Source organism: Bombina bombina, chromosome 3, assembly GCF_027579735.1.
Source record: "Bombina bombina isolate aBomBom1 chromosome 3, aBomBom1.pri, whole genome shotgun sequence".
Lineage (NCBI taxonomy): Eukaryota > Metazoa > Chordata > Amphibia > Anura > Bombinatoridae > Bombina > Bombina bombina.
The window spans coordinates 866,902,525-866,922,249 of NC_069501.1; the positions used below are offsets into that span (position 1 = coordinate 866,902,525).

General features: G+C 38.9%; 1 protein-coding gene across 1 annotated transcript in view; it reads left to right on the forward strand.

Moving 5' to 3' along the window:
- The window catches only part of TGDS (TDP-glucose 4,6-dehydratase), a 465,953-nt gene extending 446,553 nt beyond the window's left edge, over positions 1 to 19,400 (forward strand). The window contains exon 10 of the mRNA XM_053707844.1: positions 18,882 to 19,400. Coding sequence (XP_053563819.1) covers positions 18,882 to 18,994 — 113 coding nt within the window. The 3' untranslated portion in view covers positions 18,995 to 19,400. The remainder of the gene's footprint in view (positions 1 to 18,881) is intronic.
- The last annotated feature ends 325 nt before the right edge of the window (positions 19,401 to 19,725 follow it).

Below are 19,725 nucleotides of genomic sequence, written 5' to 3' on the forward strand. Positions count from 1 at the left end.
CTGAGTCTATGTATAATCATAGACTGGGTTTTGCAGCACTGCCCTTCAGTCAGAGTGTTCAGGGGTCTGCAGTCTCTTGAGGCTATACCCCATGTGTTTCTGTTGAACAACTCTCCTAAATGTAAGGAGTATATCCACATGGCTATTACTGAGTTGATAGCTGTTATGCAGCAGTCAAACGCATATGCATACAATAGCCAAAAGATGATCCTTCTCTGGCCTTTAGCTCATCAGGGACATCCCTCAGGAGCAAGCCTTCTCAATTTCCTACAAAAAAGGGGGTGCATTTGAAGAAACACAGTACCCTTCTCTTAAGCATATTCATGTGCTATTATGGAAAGTTTTAATTAAAAAAAAGAAAGATAAACCTGTGAGTGTATCTTGTGGGGGCGCACCAGATGAGTGTATTTTAAATCCAATGTTCATACGCTGATAGTGTTAATAACTCCGGGTGTGAAGACACTGTTTAAAAAAGATTATAAGTGATGGTCTATAAGTCGATCCGAGTCAGCTCCGCTTGAGCCCGGTGTGTTTAGGCAATCTGAAATAGCACTTTGCAGCAGCTAGTACACTGTCCTGGAAATCTCCCAACTAGACGTTCAATATGCTCCTGTTTTCACCGGCAGTACCGATGTTGATAAAAACAACAGGGGTGCTCCGAGTCAGCATACAAGACAACTTCCAAAATATATAGTTAAAAACAAGGCTTTATTTGTTCCAGCAACGCGTTTCTCAACCGCCAAACGGGTCATTTCATCAGGCATAAAACGGATTCGGTGAAAACAGGAGCATATTGAACCTCTAGTTGGGAGATTTCCAGGACAGTGTACTAGCCGCTGCAAAGTGCTAGTCTGCCTGTCAGGGCCGGTCACAGAACGGTGCAACTAGATCTGGTAAGCCTAATAGAACCGATGTGCTTACATACCTATTCGGTACAAAATACACTATGAGGCGACCTCTTTTTTTCTCTACGAAAGTTTTAATTGCCTTGGAATTAAGGATCCTTCAGACAAACAACCTGTTAAAAGAATTGATAAATTCTTTAAAATGGCCCCAAACAGCTTTCGACTTTCCCTGTGCCAATTTCTGATCTAGTTTCTACAGAATGGAAAAAGTTTAAAGCTATGTTTCTTTTTTTTTTCTGCAAAATTGGAGGTATGAGAAACTGTTCTTAAGGTAGATGGGGCATTTTTAACACTTGCGTGGTGGTCTACAGTTCCTTTATAGCAGTGATTCCCAAAGTGAGCGGTACATCCCCCTGGGGGTCCAGTAGGATTACTGTGGGGGCACTAAAAGGCATGAGAGATGGAAGGAGGCACTGTGATTATCATAGTGAGCACTTGTAGGTAAGGAGTAGAAGAGATTGCTAGTGAGTCCCCTTAAGCTCAATGATCATAATTTGTTGCATTTTAGTCTAGATGTCTTTCTTTCCTTGTATTTCACATTTTACCACTCTCAGCTTTTGAGGCTTTTCCTTTTATGATAATTTTTTTTTTTTTCAGTTTTTAAAAGCTTTATTAACAAAGGTTCAGAGGGTACATCAATCCAGCAACATAAACATAATCATCAGAATGAGACTGTTCCCACATATCAAGTGGGTCACTACGGTAGACCAAAAAAAGTCTATTGTGGAGTCCAAACTAGAAAAGTTCACATGTGCTGCTGGAAAAACTTTCAAATGCTCTTGAGATTTTCCTTTTATCCTCTGATGGAGCTTAGATATTAAAAAAAAAAGAAGAAAAAACTTATTAAGCAAAATAAAGTCACTTTTGGATCAGTAAACACCCTCTGAACAGAATATCAATACATATATGTGGTTGAGATTAGTAAATTTCACATATCACTTATGGCACAAGTCAGGCTATAGTATGGTAGCTAGAGAGTTAAACATATATAAACTCTAAGTAATATCAGAACACACAAAGTCTTAATACCAACAAGCACATATTCTTATTACCACTATCATGACCACTAACAAGTTGAAAATAACCAGAACTTAAGACTAGCAATAGCCACTATGTGTCCTCCTGTTATAAATATCAGCTGAAATAGTATGCCTGTTAATCTTAAGCATTCAGCACATTTCCTCACTGTGCATTTACATTATGAGAAAGGAAAAAATAGGTAGTAAAAACATTCACATCATAAGTTAAGCAGGAGAGAAGTAGAGACGGTCTCCCTATGAACTAACTTGGAGTGTTGCCAGCATACAATATAAAAAGAAAACCTCTAAAAATATCTGAGGAGTATATAAACATATCTAAACGATAACTGAACATTTATAACGCATTGGGAGTATATAAGTCAATCTGTATTATTATGAGATACCGGATCCCAACTTTACCATGAGAAGTGACAGTAATTTAACCCACACCTAACTTATATTGATTGTAGCCAGACATGAGGTAAATCTTCACATTCCACTGGAATTGAACAACTTTCCTATTCTTCAGCCAGCCTGCGGCTGATTCAATGTCATGAACTATGAGCCTCTGTAGGTTCCATCTTCTCCTCAGTTTGAGACCATCAAAAGCGGTGTAAACAGCTAAGCCCATTTGCCCGTTTTGAAATAAGTCCTGTATGGGCCTCACGGCTCTGATTGCTAAGGAGTCCAATGCTGCAAATTCTCCAAGAAACTGTGCCGACCCTTGAAAGCAGAAATTATCCAGAGGCGATAGGACCATCTGATCAGCCACTTTGATATCCTCTCAGAATCATCCAGGGCATAGTTGGAATTTGTAGAGAGGTACAATCATATGTCTCTGTCTGCACTTCCAATTTATAACATATGCGGTCTGATAGCTGGGATCATTCTGTGCCTATCCCATGGTGTTTGCAGGGTATACTGTTGCTAGCCGAAACACTGACCTGAGTACACTTTATAACTTGTCAAGTTGCTGTATTAGTGAGTTCAGTACCGATTGTTCCCATGTTTCAGCGGCCGCCATTATGCCCAAACGTTAGACTCAGCCTTCTGCAGTGATAGTGTAATTTGCAGGACAACCGCACAGTGAAAGCCCCTGTTAGGATCCCTGTTCATATATAATGCTGAAGCTATGTAAAGTGTTACGATCTTTCTCTGTCCAAACGAAAAGAAAATGTAGAGCAGCACTATTCACTGCTTATAACCCAGGATCATTCTGGGGGGGGGGGGGAGTGTGGGGCAGCCCCAGTAGTGAAGGAAAACAAGCACGACACAGTTCTCACTGCCATGTGGTCCGTCCCCCGCCGCTTAGCTGAAGAGCATAGGGAGGGTCAGCTTTGCAAAAGAGGTTTCCAAAATCTCCCAGGGCTTCCCAAGATATTGTAGCTAAAAACTTTGCTGTAGGAATCCGGTTATGTAGAAAATAATTCTTTAAAACCTAATGATGATCAGGAGCTCCTCTAAAACATGACCTCCCGCAACAGCTATAGGCTCCGCCCCTCCTTTTATGATATTTTAATTTTATCTTCAACTTATACTTTGACTGCAACAGATTGCAGCCACTTCTACTGAATGCTTGCATTCTTTGTTTTACCGGTGCTGTACAATAGACTGTTTTGTTAACATAATTGTATAGTTAAAGAGGAGAGAATACAATCTGAATCACAATAAGTCCCCAACAGAATTATATAGTATGTCAACACAGGAAAAATATATATAGATCCTGTGTAAAGAGAATCAATCCCTATAGCTATTAATATACTGGGGGATGCTCAATATCCTTAGATAAACATTAACAAAGGTTCAGAAAAATGGATATAATCAGAGCACACAGAACTTGCTAAATTATGATGATACAGTATGTAGTTTGAATGGCTGAGATCGAGCCAATGGATAATAAAACGTAACTTTTTATATATTATAATAAAATAAATGTGTTGAAAAACATTCACACTCGCACAGTGCATTTTAAAATCAATTAAAATAGGTGAGTAGTAAATGCTAAATTGCCCAGGTATGAACCATGTAATGTGGGTTAAATCGGTAAGTCTGGCAGGGAAGCACCCAAAAATGCTCACGGATTGCACAGTGTATCTAATCTACAGAGAGGATTAACCTCACATAAAAATGGAGCATTCACAAAGAGCGCCTCTTTGTGAATGCTCCATACTTTGCCTTATGTGGGTTTACCTCAATATGGGACGATATATACACATATGTGTTATTCAGTAATTTAACGCTTATATTAGCCACTTGCCCTGTGTGGGCTCACACTATACATTTGCATTGCAATATGAATGGGAACATATGTTACTGAATATACTCTTTTAGGTTATTAAACCTTGGAACTCTGACAGGTTATTGCACCGCTCCAGTATTGCACTAGCTAGAGATAATTTTTGTGTGAGGTTAATCCTCTTTGTAGATTAGATACACTGTGCAATCTGTGAGCATTTTTGGGTGCTTCCCTGCCAGACTTACCGATTTAACCCACATTACATGGTTCATACCTGGGCAATTTAGCATTTACTACTCACCTATTTTAATTGATTTTAAAATGCACTGTGCGAGTGTGAATGTTTTTCACCACATTTATTTTATTATTATATATTAAAAGTTATGTTTTATTATCCTTTGGCTCGATCTCAGCCATTCAAACTACATACTGTATCATCATAATTTAGCAAGTTCTGTGTGCTCTGATTATATCCATTTTTCTGAACCTTTGTTAATGTTTTGTTAACATAAACTACACAGAATTATTGCGTAGTAGCAGGTAACATAGCAAAAAGCCTGTTGTGCCTGTCTGAGTAGCTCTGCACAGTCATCTGACAATGGTTTTCTAGTTTTCTAGGGATTTCAGACTCCTAAGTGACAAAACCAGACACTAAGAAACTGGTATCACCATCACATTAACAAATTTTTGAATAGTGAATTAATTACTAAGGGCCAGATTACAAGTGGAGAGCTAACGGTTACGTGCAAGAAATAAGCGGTTTATTGCGGGTGTTTGCGCTTGTCAGGTTTTTCAATCCTATTACTAAAAATAAAAATAAGCATGTGTGTATACAATAATGAGATCTGATTTCCCTACACACTCAACCCATTTTAATGGGTTGTGATTTCAAAGAACATAAACAGCTATTTCATATGCAAGCATTAACCTAAAAAAGCAATTTCTCATATATTTTATACTCTGCAGAAGGTATAGCAAGTCATTGGAAGGGAAAAACTATTTTATAGTACATTGTTCCTTTAATTTAACATTTTAACCATTTTTTTTATATTTTTAAGGATAAGCTTAGGGGGTGCTGATAAGTTTATGGAACCAAAGGGACAGTGACTAGAAAACGTTTGGGAACAACTTTTTCTGTCTATGGGATCCCTGAAAGAGGGTAGTACCTCTTTCAGGGATCCCATAGACAGAAAGTTTGAAGGCTTTCATAGACAATGCTTTAAGTTGACAGATTTTCTGTTTAAACCTGCTGTCAGTGTAGCTGCAGCTACTGCAGTCTGGTGTGACAACCTTTTGGAGATCATAAAAAGAAAAATTCTAGAACAAGCTGAAGGGTAATATATTCAGGAGTAATTTGAGGAAGCACTTCTTTACAGAAAGGGTGATTAATTCATGGAATAAACTTCCACAAGAGGTAGTAAAGACAAACACTGTGGGTGACTTTAAGAATGCCTGGGACAAGCATAAGGGTATCCTACGAACTAGATAAGTTTATACTTTTAGGAAATATCGGGCAGACTTGCTGGGCCTATGGCTCTTATCTGTCATCAATATCTGCTGGGAGAGATCCAGGATTGCTTAAAACTGCAAACCGTTTTATATGTGATTAAGCAGTTGAGAATGTATGCATTAATGTGCTATGGCTGTTTTGACAAGCATTACAACTCAAATCTTGGGGGCAGTCATAGTCTCTAAAAGCAGAAATGTATCCCTTTCCTTTTAGGGTAAAATCCTGTTTGGGCCAGGAGTAGATGCAATTCTTGCCATTGAGGCAAGGGAGCGTTCTTACCATAAGATATCTAAGGGTAAACATAGCAATTGGTTTCACCCAAAACTTCTTGGAAACGCAACTCTTCCTGGGCTAACAAAAAGCAGAGCAAGAAGTTCACTTCCGCCTCCAAGTTCACATGATGGTGTGGCCCCCATTCTAGACCAGTTTCTAATATGGGCAGATTGGAGGCTTAGCAGAGGCATATTCAAGATCCTCTGGAGTTGGAAATAATTTATCAGGTGGAGTTTCTCGAGATCCTCTAAAGGTCAAGGACTTTCTGGCTTGTGTCAAAGATCTGGAATCTATGGGAGTAATTGTTTCAGTTCAAGCCTCAGAGCTAAACCAGGGATTTCTCTCTAATCTCTTCAAAGTACTAAAGAAAGCAGGTAATTTTTGTCCTATCTTGGATCACAATTTCAATGTGGAAAGTTTGCACTGTACTTCCTTTAGTGCAGGAGGGTCAATTTATATCTTCCATTGTATTAAAGGATGTCTATTTATATCCCCATTCACAAGGGTCATGTCATGTTCCTGAGATTTTCCTTCCTATGCAGACAGTATCAGTTTGTGTCACTTCCATTTGGTCTTGCCACATCTCCCAGAGTATTTACCAAGGTCTTAGGAGCCTTGTTGTCCATGGTGCAAAATCAAGGAATCTCTGTAGCTACCTATCTGGATGACATTCTGGTGCAGGCATTATTGGTTGTGACTAACACTCAAGCTTTTCTTTAACTGCTTCTCAGTTACAGTTGGTTAATTTAAACTTACGAAATAGTTCCTTAATTCCTCAAACTTGTGTATCTCTCATCATGTTGTGTATATTTTATCTCAGTGTCAATGCACCTTTCACCAACAAAACAATAGAGGATCAAACTGCAACAGATGTGCTCATCTTTAGTTTGAAGTATTTGTATTGCAATCTTTTTAAGCAACAATTCGATGTATACAACAACATTAAGAACACAATAACTATCATTTTACAGTCTCTTATCTAGTGTAAAGAACACACTGTCCGAAAAGGTTTAATAGGATAAAGGACTATTAGATATCGTGGTTAAATCATTAAAACCTTCCATATTATCCCGTGATGGAGAGCCGAGATTTGTGAGTCAATATATAGAGTCTCTGGTGATGTCTCTTGTCGACTCACTACCATCATAAAAATTATAGAGACTAGATGTCTTAAGTTGTTTTCTCTAAAAAAATTGTTAATATCTGCACACTCTTTAACAAGTATCAAAATGACAATAAAAAACAACCAATAATCAACACATAAAAAACCATAACAAAAAAAAAAGAAAAACATGCTTGCTTCACTTCAGATTGGTAGCATAGATAAGGAAGGGAGATGTGTATAATTATATCTTAAGTAATTAGCAACATGCAACACTGGGAGGTAGACAGGCAAACCCAAACATGCCGCAATCCCACACCTCATCATACTCCTAAATTTTAGACCATATCTCATGCCCTTCATCGTGTACGTTAGGTTTCTGCACTATTCATAATCCAATAGAACCAAATTTCTTTCCTAAGCCATGGAGAGTCCACAACATCATTCCAATTACTAGTGGGATATTCAACTCCTGGCCAGCAGAAGGAGGCAAAGAGCACCCCAGCAAAGCTGTTAAGTGTAACTACCTTACCCATGACCCCTAGTCATTCTCTTTGCCTCTGTCAATGGAGGATGTGTGAAGTTGGTGTCTGAAGATATTAATCCTTTTATGGGTATTATTCCATGCAAGCAAGTATTGGGGTCTAGCTGTGTCCATGTCAATCTCTTTAGTAAGAGTAGTAGTGGCTTTTAAGCAGTTAAAAAGTGGCGAGGTAGTCTTTGCTTTAATTTAACAATTTGCTTCCCCTTTGCCGTAAGCCAGAGTTAGTTACTCTGTTCCTTCCTTTTACTATAGGTCCATGACAGGGAGCGCAGTGCCTGTCACACCTAAGTAGCAGCATCTGTCCTACAACTGGATCTCAGGTAAGTGCCTTTACCGTCTAGGTATTGAAGGACAGCAGCACTTAAGAGGTTAATCCTCTCTTGGATCCAATTTAGGCCATACATCCTTTATTATAAGGATTCATAGGACAGATTTTGGCTATGGGATACTGCTTGGAAAATAAATATCTTTATTGTTAAGGATATCTTATGTTAAATGGAGGCATTATTTGGCTGAAGGGACTCTGTAGATGGATTGGAGCATTTTATTAGAGAATAAGTGGCGCAGTTAACGGGGCACTTTGTTAGTGTATTCATTTGTCTTTGACAGAGTGGACAGAATTTGTTTGAGAGGTTTATTTCTTTAACGGTTAAGAGGCTTATTTTATTAACGGTTATCCGTGAACAGTTTCTTTTTTTCGCGCCCTTTTAAGTGGCACAGTTAGTTATTCTCTCCGCTCACGTGACGCTCGCACTTCCGGTTTATCAGAGCGGAGCTTCGTGAGTTTTTTTCTTTGTGCTGAGGTGCATCACATTGCAGGGCTCAGTTGGATGCTAAGCGGATAGTTTTTTTAATAGGAGGAGAAGGTCCTTGCAAACAGATTTCGTTTCCTGACTAGTAGAGGTGTCAATTCCTGTCTGGTAGGAGCTTCAGGCAATCTGAAGGGTTGTTTTGAAGGTTTCTTTTTTGCTCTCAAATTTATAAATAGTCTAATAAATTTTTGTCAGATTTATTATTTTTCCATGTTTTAATCTGTAAAATGGATTCAGAGTTAGATCAATTCATGTTTAGAGGCTCAAATTGTTTTGCCAATGCAATTTTGTTCCTCTTGTTTATCCAAAACATTAAAGTTTAAAGATAAATTACTCCCTTCTGAGCCAAATGTCTCTCAAGTTAATGCAGTGTGTGATATGCCTGTTTTCTCCTCAAACATCCCAAGCCTTAGTTGTTTCCCATTCTGTGCCTTCTGTGTCCTCTCAACCACCTGGGGGTGTTTATTTACCTGGGGATTTTACCGCTCAGATTACCTCTGCAGTAGCAGCGGCTTTGTCAGTTTTCCCTTCTTCGGGTAAGCGTAAGAGAAAATCTAAACATTTGACCGCTAGGCTCCTGACCTCTCTAACTCTGCACTGGTCATCCTTTCTCAATAGTCTGATGAGGAAAATACTTCAGTAACTTCTGAAGGTGAAATTTAAGACTTTGACTGTTTGGCGGTAAAATCTTCCCAATCTGAAGAAGTTAATTTTAGATTTATGCTTGAACATCTTCGGTTAATTCTGAAGGCGGTTCTAGCTACTTTAGACGATTCTGAACCTTCGGTTGTTGCCAACCCTAAGACGTCTTCTAAACTGGATAGAGTTTATGATTCTCCTTCTTCTGATGATGTTTTTTCTGTTTCTAGGAGAATTTCAGAAGTTATAGCACAGGAATAGGATAAGCCAGGGGTTCCGTTTTCCCCTTCCCCTGTTTTTAAAAATATGTTTCCAGTTGCTGAATCTATTTGAGACTCATGGCGCACCGTTCCTAAGGTAGAAGGTGCTATTTCTACTCTAGCTAAGAGAACTACCATTCCTAAAGAGGATAGTTGTTCTTTCAAGGATCCTATGGATAAAAAGCTTGAGTCTTATTTAAAAAAGATGTATGTCCATCAGGGTTTACAATGGCAACCTGCTGCAAGTAAGCAGCATCTTATTGGTGCGATGCCCTGTCTGATCTGATTTCAGAAGAGACTACAATAGAGGATATCCAAGACAGGATCAAGGCTCTTAAACTGGCCAATACCTTTATCTGTGATGCAAGCATGCAGGTAGACTGGGAGATTTGTAGCTTCACTGTTTAAGCTTGCAGAGCTCTGTGGTAAAATCTTGGTCAGCTGATGTTTCTTCAAAGGCCAAACTTTTGGCTTTGCCTTATATGGGCAAAACTTTGTTTGGACCTGGTCTGGCGGAGATCATTTCAGAGATTACGGGTGGGAAGGGATCTTTCCTACCTCAGGACAAGAAGAATAGACCTAAGGGTCGCTAGTCTTTTAATTTTCGTTCCTTTCGGAATTTTAAGGGACAAAAGTTCTCCTCTGCCAAACCAGACCAATCCAGGTCCACTTGGAAGTCCAGACAGCCCTGTAATAAGGGAAAACAAAACAAAAAGCCTTCCACTGACTCTAAATCAGCATGAAGGGTTTGCCCCCAATCCAATTTTAGATCAGGTGGGGGGCAGGCTTTCTCATTTTCAACAGACTTGGATACGCGATGTTCCAGATCCATGGGTTGTGGACATAGTATCCCAGGGTTACAAGATAGGATTCAAGTCTCGCCCTTCAAGGGGCAGATTTCTCCTGTCAAGACTATCCTCAAACCAGGTAAAGAGGGAGGCCTTCTTAAGTTGCGTAAAGGACCTATCCTCCCTGGGAGTTATTGTTCCAGTTCCTCTAGAGGAACAAGGTCTAGGACTCTATTCAAATCTATTTGTGGTTCCCAAAAAGGAGGGAACTTTTCATCCCATCCTAGATCTAAAGTGCCTCAACAAATTCCTCAGGGCTGTGTTTAAACCTGTTGCTCCCCCTTGGAGCCTTAACCTAGTTCTTAAAGTTCTGCAGCAGGCTCCGTTTGAGCCGATGCATGTTGTTGATATAAAATTGCTATCTTGGAAAGTTTTGTTTCTCCTTGCTATTTCTTCCGCTCGCAGAGTTTCTGAGCTTTCAGCTCTGCCGTGTGATTCCCCGTACCTTTTTTTTCATGCAGATAAGGTGGTCCTTCGTACTAAATTGGGGTTTCTCCCTAAGGTAGTGTTGGATCGAAACATTAATCAGGAAATTGTTGTTCCTTCTTTTTGTCTTAATCCTTCCTCTCATAAGGAATGTTTACTGCATAACTTTGATGTTGTGCGTGCTCTAAAATTTTACTACTATAAGCTACTAAAGATTTTCGGCAATCTTCTGCCCTGTTTGTTGTTTTCTCTGGAAAACATAAGGGTCAGAAGGCCAGTTCTACTATTCTTTTCCTCTGGTTAAGAAGTGCAATTTGTTTTTCTTATGAGACTACTGGACAGCAGCCTCCTAAGAGAATTACGGCTCATTCCATTAGGGCTGTCTCTTCTTGGGCTTTCAAAAATGAAGCTTCTGTGGAACAGATTTGCAAAACGGCAACATGGTCCTCTTTGCATACTTTCTACAAATTTGATACTTTTGCCTCGGCTGAGGCTTCTTTTGGGAGAAAGGTTCTTTAAGTGGTGGTGCCTTCTGTTTTAGTCCCCCTGCCGTTTTTTTCTCCATCCCTATTCATTCTGTGTCCTCTAGCTTGAGTATTGGTCCCTACTAGTAATTGGAATGACGTTGTGGACTCTTCATGTGTTAGGAAAGAAAACAAAATTTATGCTTACCTGATAAATTTCTTTCCGGACATGGAGAGTCCACGACCCAGCCCTCTTTTTAATTATAATTCAGCAGTTTTTTTTTAGTAAACCTCAAGCACCTTTTTCACCCTTGTGTTTCTTCTTTTTCCATTTCCTTTGGCTGAATGACTGGGGGTTATGGGTAAGGTAGTTACACTTAACAGCTTTCCTTGGGTGCTTTTTACCGCCTCCTGCTGGCCAGGAGTTGAATATCCCACTAGTATTTGGAATGACGTTGTGGACTCTCCATGTCCGAAAAGAGAGAAATTTATCAGGTAAGCATAAATTTTGTTTTTAAGAACTGAGTGTTTGTACCTTGGATCCATGATGCGTGTTCTGACATAGTATATGTGGCCTTGATTTTCTCTAGAATTTCAGCCCATGTAGACACTCCCGTCTTCCAGTATCTGGCGATACAAATTCTAGTGGCCGTACATAAGCTTCTGATAAATGTATTTATAGCAGAATTATATGGTTTGATATGCTCATTCAATAGGGCCTGGGAGATTGTCAGAGTGATATGTTCGGATAATATTGAGCTAAGGAAGGTCGACAGTTTAGACCATATCTGTTGTACTTTGGGGCACCCCCACCACATATGAATAGAAGTTCCCACCTTGGAGCAACCTCTATAGCATTGCCTGTTATGTTGGGGGTAGAAATTCTTTTTCAAGTTTTGATAGGGGTTAAGTACCAACGAAAAGTAGTTTTAATATTTTCTTTAAAATCTGCACTAATCAAACCCCTGCTCGAGTTCTGTATAATTAAATCCCAACCCCTCTTTGTGAATTCGCTATCCATACCCTTCTCCTATTTCTCAAATATTGTTTTCATATTTAGCTTTTTGTATAGCTACATAGATTTGGGAGATAATGTTTTTGTTTCTAATATTTGTGTGATAAAAATATTCTAAAGTGAATAGCTTTTGTGTACTTATTTGAGGGTAATGCTTATGAATCGATGAGGCCATGTGAAGGTACTGAAACCAGTGTAATTTGTTGGGTAGGAGTTTGTCTTGAATCTGATTGAATGATAAGATCTGCCAACTTACCAGAAAATCTGCTGTCCTGTACAGGCCTTTATTTTCCCATTTACCTATTTGTTTATGTAGCTCAGATGGGAGTAAGGTTTTAATCGGTCTAACTATCAAATTTTGTGGTGGTAGTTGTAAGGCTTTGGTCAGAGAAGACCATATTTGTTGTGTGTCTAACGTAGTCGATGGCATCTGTGTCTTTCTATTTATTGGGTGAGAAAGGTCCCACAGCACATCAACTGGTTGATCATATCCTCCCAATTCCGTTTCTATTTCTCGTCCATACTATATTATGAAAGTTTTTACTAAATAGTGCGGCCTGAGCCAGTCTAGCTGCCTGATAGTATTCCATCAGGTTCGGTGCTCCCACCCCTCCTAATTGTTTGTGTTATTGCAAAATTTGGGAAGCTATTCTAGCCACTTTATTTCCTCTGAGAAGGCTTATTAAGTCTGCTTGTAATTTTTTAAGGTCTGGGATAGAATTTTTTTTTGGAAGGACTCTCAATAAATAGAGTAACTTGGGGAAGACAGACATCTTGAAGTCTTAGGGATCACCACTATTTTTGCCTGTAAGATGTCTGGGGGAATTTCTCGTCCCTGCATAATGTTGTTGCAAAATTTCAACAAGTGGGGAACTAATGCTGATTTAAAAATCTGATAGTGTTCCCCAGAAAAACCGCCTGGTCCCGCTGTTTTGCCCGGCTTAAGGTATTTAATAGCTTCTAGAATCTCACCCGCTGTCACTTCGGAATTTAGTTAATCTAATGCCTCACTTTCTTTAATCGGCTTTTATCCAGGAGTTGTGATAGCATCATTTTTGTTTGGGGTGCTGGGTTGGCCTTATTACCATCATAGAGAAGCTGATAGTATTGGGCAAAGCTATCTGTGATCTCTTGGGGGTGTGAAGTATGTGATCTGTCTGGTTTCTGTAAGAGAGGGATAGAGAAGGAGCGTATCCTTTCTTGTAACTTATAGGCCAAGTATTTATATGGCTTGTTAGAGTATATGAAATATTGGGCTTTTATTTTTTAGGAAGCTCTCATCGATGAGTCATTCATATTAGTCGACACTTTGTGTCTTTTTAATTGCAATAATTTAGAAACAGTTTGAGATAGTGTTCATTGATGTTGTTTAGTTAAACTTTCTATCTCTGTTTGTAAGGTGTCTTTTTAGATTGTTGCAATTTAATGTATGTGGTTTTTGCCTGGATGAGTAAGCCTCTGACATAGGGTTTATGAGCCGCCCAAGTAGAAATTGGGTTGCTTGTAGAACCCACATTAATTTGTCAGTATTCCATCAAAGCTTGAAGAATAGAGTCTTGTGATTTAGGGTTTTTGAGTACAGTAGGGTCATAGGTCCATGAGTGTGTGCTACACTGATTGTATATCCCTTTTATGTCTATTTGAACAATAGAGTAGTCCGACCACACACATGTATGAATGGATAGAGAGATTAAGTCAGGAATCAATACTTGGCTTAGGAAAATATAGTCTAGCTTAGAGTATGTTTTATTTGCCCATATAGAGATTCCCAGGAGTCCAGAATATTATGTGCTGAGAGGGCATCTTTAATTGTCTTGACTGTGGAGTTATGTCTTTGCTGTTTGTGAGTCAATTTAGTCCCTGCCTCCGGTATGAATGAGTGCATAGTTATATTAAAGTCACCCCCTAAGAGTATTCTCGATTGCGACCATTGAGTAAGCAATTGAGAGATCTGTCTAAAGGAGTCCTGTTTTTCATTTGGGGCTAATACATTACATAGTGTAATCTGTTTCTCTTGTAGTCTACCGCTAATGATCAAGTACCTCCCTTGTGTATCTTTGATCTCTTCTTCTACAACAAAATTAAGTGAGTGATGTATAAGGATAGAGACCCCCTCTCTTCTTGCTGTCTGTTGTAGAATGGAAATGTTGGGAAAATTGTCTGGACCAGTACTTTGGTATTAAACTATTGGTAAAATGTGTTTCCTGCAGGAATATTATATTGGCCTTAAGTCTGTTATATTGGGTGAGAGCTGTCTTTCGTTTCACATCTGCATTGAGGCCTCTAACGTTATATGAGATAAGTCTAATGTGTTGGGCCATTATTTACATAAGTTGGTGGGTCTTATCTCATCGATCTCCCTACCCGGTTCCCCGGGTCCTCCATAATGGAAGAATATGTAGCATTCCTCCCAGTTTTGCAAATCTTCCACCTCCCTCTGAATGGCACAGTGGATACAAGCATAATTAAACAATTAAACTGAAGTAAATAATGTGATCATAAGTGCATAAGTAACTAGGTAATTGCGATATGTCAGCTACCTAACAAACAAGAAAAAAAAAACTGTGGGTGTGCAGTGTGCGACACCGTGTTGTGGATATGAAATATTGATTGTGTACATAGTGGAACACTTAAATATTATGCAATTTCTTACATGTATCTAATAAATCTGTCTTTGCATAATAAGCCTTAATTGGATAAACATATCAATAAAAAAAAACAAATCATTAAGACTCCATAATTTACAGTAGCTTTAGCTTCTTACTGTTTTTTTGGGTAGATCGGTCTCTTGGAAAAGTCCTTAATATGAACAAATTTTTAATGTAAACTACTAACATATGTTAGGTGTCTGTCAGTTAGATATCTCCTGTATGGATGTGGGGTCCTCAGGTTCAGAATGAAGCATCAATAAGGTGAGGTGAGACCAATCAGGTCTTAGCTGTTTTCTTGGTGACTTTGGACCACTTCTGTCTCTGTGGTTGGCTGGGTTGCGAATTAGGTTGGGGAACCTCAGTAGATGCTGACTCAAGGGGTATATCTGGAGTTTCTAGTTGGAGACGGTTGCATGCATCAGGTATTTCTGTGGTTTCCTTGAGGCTGATGGTTCTGCCTTAATGTAGGATATGAAGCCCAAATAGAAAACCCCATCTGTAATTTATCTGATGTTTTCTCAGAAGTAAGGTGAGTGGACACAAGGTACTCCTTCTTTGGAGTGTTCGTAGGCAGAGATTGATAGAGTTGAATGATCAACCCCTGGAACTTGAATTACAGTTTTTTTCTTGCAGCTGACAGAATTGTTTCTTTCTCTGGAAAGCAGAACATTTTAATGATGACATCCCTAGGTGGGGCATCATTTTTGAGTTTTGCTCGTAGCAAGCGATGTGCTCTTTACGTCTGAAATTTGTTGTCTCCTACCTCTCCAGTGATAGCTTGAAATAGCTGGTGTAGATAAATAGGTAATTCCGATGATGAAACTGATTATGGGATTCCTTTAAGCCTCAGATTGGATCTGCAACTCCTATTTTCAATATCCTCCATCTTGTCCTGGATATCTGATATTGTTTGCTGTTGATTTGAGACCTGTTGGGTCAGGATGATGATTTCTTCTGATGTAGCAGTTTCAGTTTCCTTAAGGGAGGCCACTCTAGTTCCTAATTCAAGGATATCTTGTTTGATATCAGTTAGGCTTCTGGTCACAGTATTTTGGAGAGTATCACATTTTTTCCCATAGTTTCTCAAAATTTGCATTAGTGTCCTGTTTAGATACAAGAGACTTGAGATCTGCTCTAGTTGCAGGTATTGAATCTTCATTGGCCATATGGGAGTCTGAGTCAGAATCTGCACCTTCTTCTGTTATAGGATATTGGGTTTCTGCTGCCTTTTCTCCCTTGGAGGATTTGAAAAATAGTCTAGATACCGGTGTCTTAGTCACAGTGGCTGGTTTAGTTTGCTTTCTAGCTGACATGTTTATTAAATTTGACAGTTGGAAAGATCTTCAAAGCTCTAAAATCACTATATATAAAAGGTACCCGGGATCATAACTATATGAGAGTATTGTTCTGTGTTTAAATCACTAGCTAACCTCCTAGTATGCAGAGCTATGGTATTAGTTAGGGCTTTCTGAGGTCTGAGTAGATAGAGTAGTACTCTGCTGGAAGCTCTATATCATAAGATTCTTGGAAATATTTAATAGTAATGTTTGCAAGTTCACATCGTCACTTGAAGTTTTGGATGTTTAATTTCTATAGGGCATGCAGTCGTATAAGTTTCTTTTCAGAAGTAGCTGAGTTGTAGGTATTTGTCACTCCTGCTTGTCTGGTGCCATAAGTTGTCTGTATTAGTCCCTTCTTTTAGGGGTTCCTGCTAGCGTGGTGTATTATTTGCATCCATGCGGCCTGTAGCCGTTACTGATGTGGGTGGTGCGTGGCCTATGCTTGCAAGTGGTATTTGATATGGCCTTTTATATAAATACTGCCAATGGCCATCTTACCGCTAGCAGGATCGATCCCCTCAGGTCAATGGTTAGTACTCCATGCACCTCCTCTGTGACCCGGTCTTATGATGATAAGGATTGTGGTCCGTGTCTGCTCCGGGAGAGGCTGCGTCACATAACTTAAGATGGCGACCTTGTCAGCCCTGCACTTCTATAGTGCCTACAGCCACTTTGTTTTTAACTCCCGCTGGGCTTTAAAGCTCATTTAACAGCGCCTGATGTTTCTGGGTCTCTCCTATACTGAATCAAATGGAGTAGTGGCTTCATATGGCAGTTTTGTTCAATGATCATAACATGTGCCAACCTAAAGGGTTGTGGAACAGTCTGGAGGCCCAAAAAGCACAAGGAGTTTGAACCTCAGGAGGCAAGGTTATCAATGAACATCCTGGAACTCTGCACAATATTCAGGGCTTTTCAGACTTGGCCCAATCTCTGGCAGGAATCATTCCTACAATTCCAGTCAGACAATATTACCGCATAGGTTTACATAAATCACTGAGAAGGAACTTGCAGTAGCTTGGCAAATAAAGAAGTGTCTTGCATAATAAGATGGGCAGAACATCACCGCTGACTGAGTTCAGCTAATTACATCCTGGAAGTGAACTGTTGAGAGGTGCACCAGGAGGTATTCAACCAGATAGTGAGATGTTGGTCTGTTAGAGAGACCTTGTGGCTTCTTGCTTAAATCACAAACTTGCCTTCTATTGTGCAAGGTCTTGAGATCCTCAGGCAGATCTGATTATATACACTAATATTTCCCTGGCCATTCAATCTCATTTATCTATTTCCTCCGTTTATGTTGCTATCCAGGGTGATAGCCAGGATCAAACAACCTAGGATTCACTATTCTGATTGCTCTCACTGGCATGGCCTCACAGGACTTGAAGATCTTAATTTAAATTTCCTCTTACCCATCTTGGCATCTTCTTCTCAGAAAGTATCTTCTTTCTCAAGGACTTTTCTTTCATTAGGATCTTAAAACTCTGAATCATAAGGTGTGAAAGACCCTTTTCCTCTTGTGTGCCAGCAAGGGTTACCTCAATTTTTTTAGAATTCTGAGGGTTCTTGAGTTTTTTCAGGACGTTCTGGAGAAGAGATTATCGGGCCATTTCTATTAAGGGTCAGATTTCTGCTTTATCTGTCCCTTATCATAAGAAAATTCCCAACTTTCTTGGTATCCAGACCATTGTTCAGGCCTTAATCAGGCCTTATCTGGTTTTGAGGGTTATTCAATCCACTTCATTTGAATCTATGCATGGTTTAGACCTTCACCTTTTCTGAGTTTCTGAGCTTTCAGCTTTCTCTTGCAATCCTCCTTTTCCTGATTTTTCATCAGGATGAGACTGTAATTCAAACAATTTATTATTTTCTTCCCAAGGTCGTATCTGTTACTATTTATAAAAAATATTGAGGTTCCTTCTTTATGCTTGGCTCCTAAAATGCTAAGGAGCATCTTCTTCAAAACTTTAATGTAGTAAGTGCATTCAAATTCTTTGTTGAAGCCGCAACAGATTTTAGACTTTCCTCTTCTCTGACCATTTATTTTGTTCAAGCTACTGCTTTTACTTTAGCCACTTCACTTAATTTGTAAGGCAAATCTGGTCACAGGCAAGACTCCCCCTTAGTGTATGACTGCTCATTTCACTAGGGTAGTTGATGTTTCTTTGGCCTTTAGTCATGAATCTTTCATAGACCAGATATGCATGGCCACTACTTGCTTTTCTTTACAAACTTTAACTAAATTTTACAACTTCGACATGTTTCCCTCTTCAGATCTGCCTGATCAGTAACATACCTACCTTAACTGTATTGTCTTCCCTTAAACTTGGTGGTCTTGTGGGCTTCATTTCTTGGGTAAAAGATCCCACATGTGATTTATGCCTACTTTCTTTCATGATGATGAGCGTCCATGAACTCTGCACTTTTCTATACAGTTGGCGACAGAACTTGTTTTGCACTTCATTTACCCCACTTTGTCTTTCCTTCTTTTCTAGTTTCCTTTGCATGGCCATGTTTATTACTAATGGAGAGTGAGAGGGATTAAAGCTCTGGTATGTAGGAGTGTTTTTGCCTTCTCCCTAGTGGCTTGGAGTGTAATCTCACATGTGATTACCTCATGGGTTCTTACTATAATGAAAGAAATGAATTTATTATGTAAGCAAAATTTTCTTAATATATATGTATAAGCTTTGGCAAAATTTGAGTCAGTATAAAAACTTTTAACCAGAATACCTTCTCTAAAGGTATATTATTTATTTATTTATTTATTTATTTCTCAATTATTTTTCTACCTAGTTGTGTCTCATTTATTCTTCTCTGTTTTCTTCATTTGTTAGTTGAATGGTACAGAAGTAATTTTCACAACTGGAAGGATGCCAAACATGCCCTGGAGCCATTTGTACATGAATCAATGGATGAAAAAGAAAAGTACGGGAACATGAAGTGCTAGAATTCTACCCACTCCTACAAACGTTTGGAAGGAAGTATAAGGACCACAAAGTTGCTTACTGTGTTACTATTCCTGAGTCAGAAAAAATACAAAATATGTGATAAATTGCATTAATTGCAATGATGGACATGTGGGGAATAAAAAGCTGGTTTTGTACTCCATGACTGTGGAAGAGATTTTGACTAGCCATATAATAGCTCCATTGGACCTTGAACCTTCTTTATGAATTATTGCAATTTAATTGGAGCATAATTGTTCTCAAATGTTAATTGCAGTACGTTACAATATGTCAAATAAGTCAGATTTATAAAACATAATTACATGAGGGATATTTTTTTAAATACTGAAGTGCAATTTTTATATTTTCCAGGTTAATTGTTCTGATTAAATATGCTTTAACTAACAACCCAAATGTTTATTGTCCATTTAAATTAGCAAGGAGTTACACTCTACATAGATGAGTCATGAAATAGCCAGGACTGGATTTTTACTTTAAAGGGACAGTCAAGTTGTTAAAATTTAAACTTTCATGATTCAGATAGGCCATGAAATTTTAAATGACTTTCCAATTTGCTTTTATCATCAAATTTGCTTTGTTCTTTTGCTATTCTTTGTTAAAAGTAAATCTAGGTAGGCTCATAAACTGATTTCTAAGCTGTTGAAGGCCGCCTCTTGTCTCAGTCCTTTGCAGTCCTATCTCAGAGAGCCCTCTGGTTGAAGTCAGGGTCTGC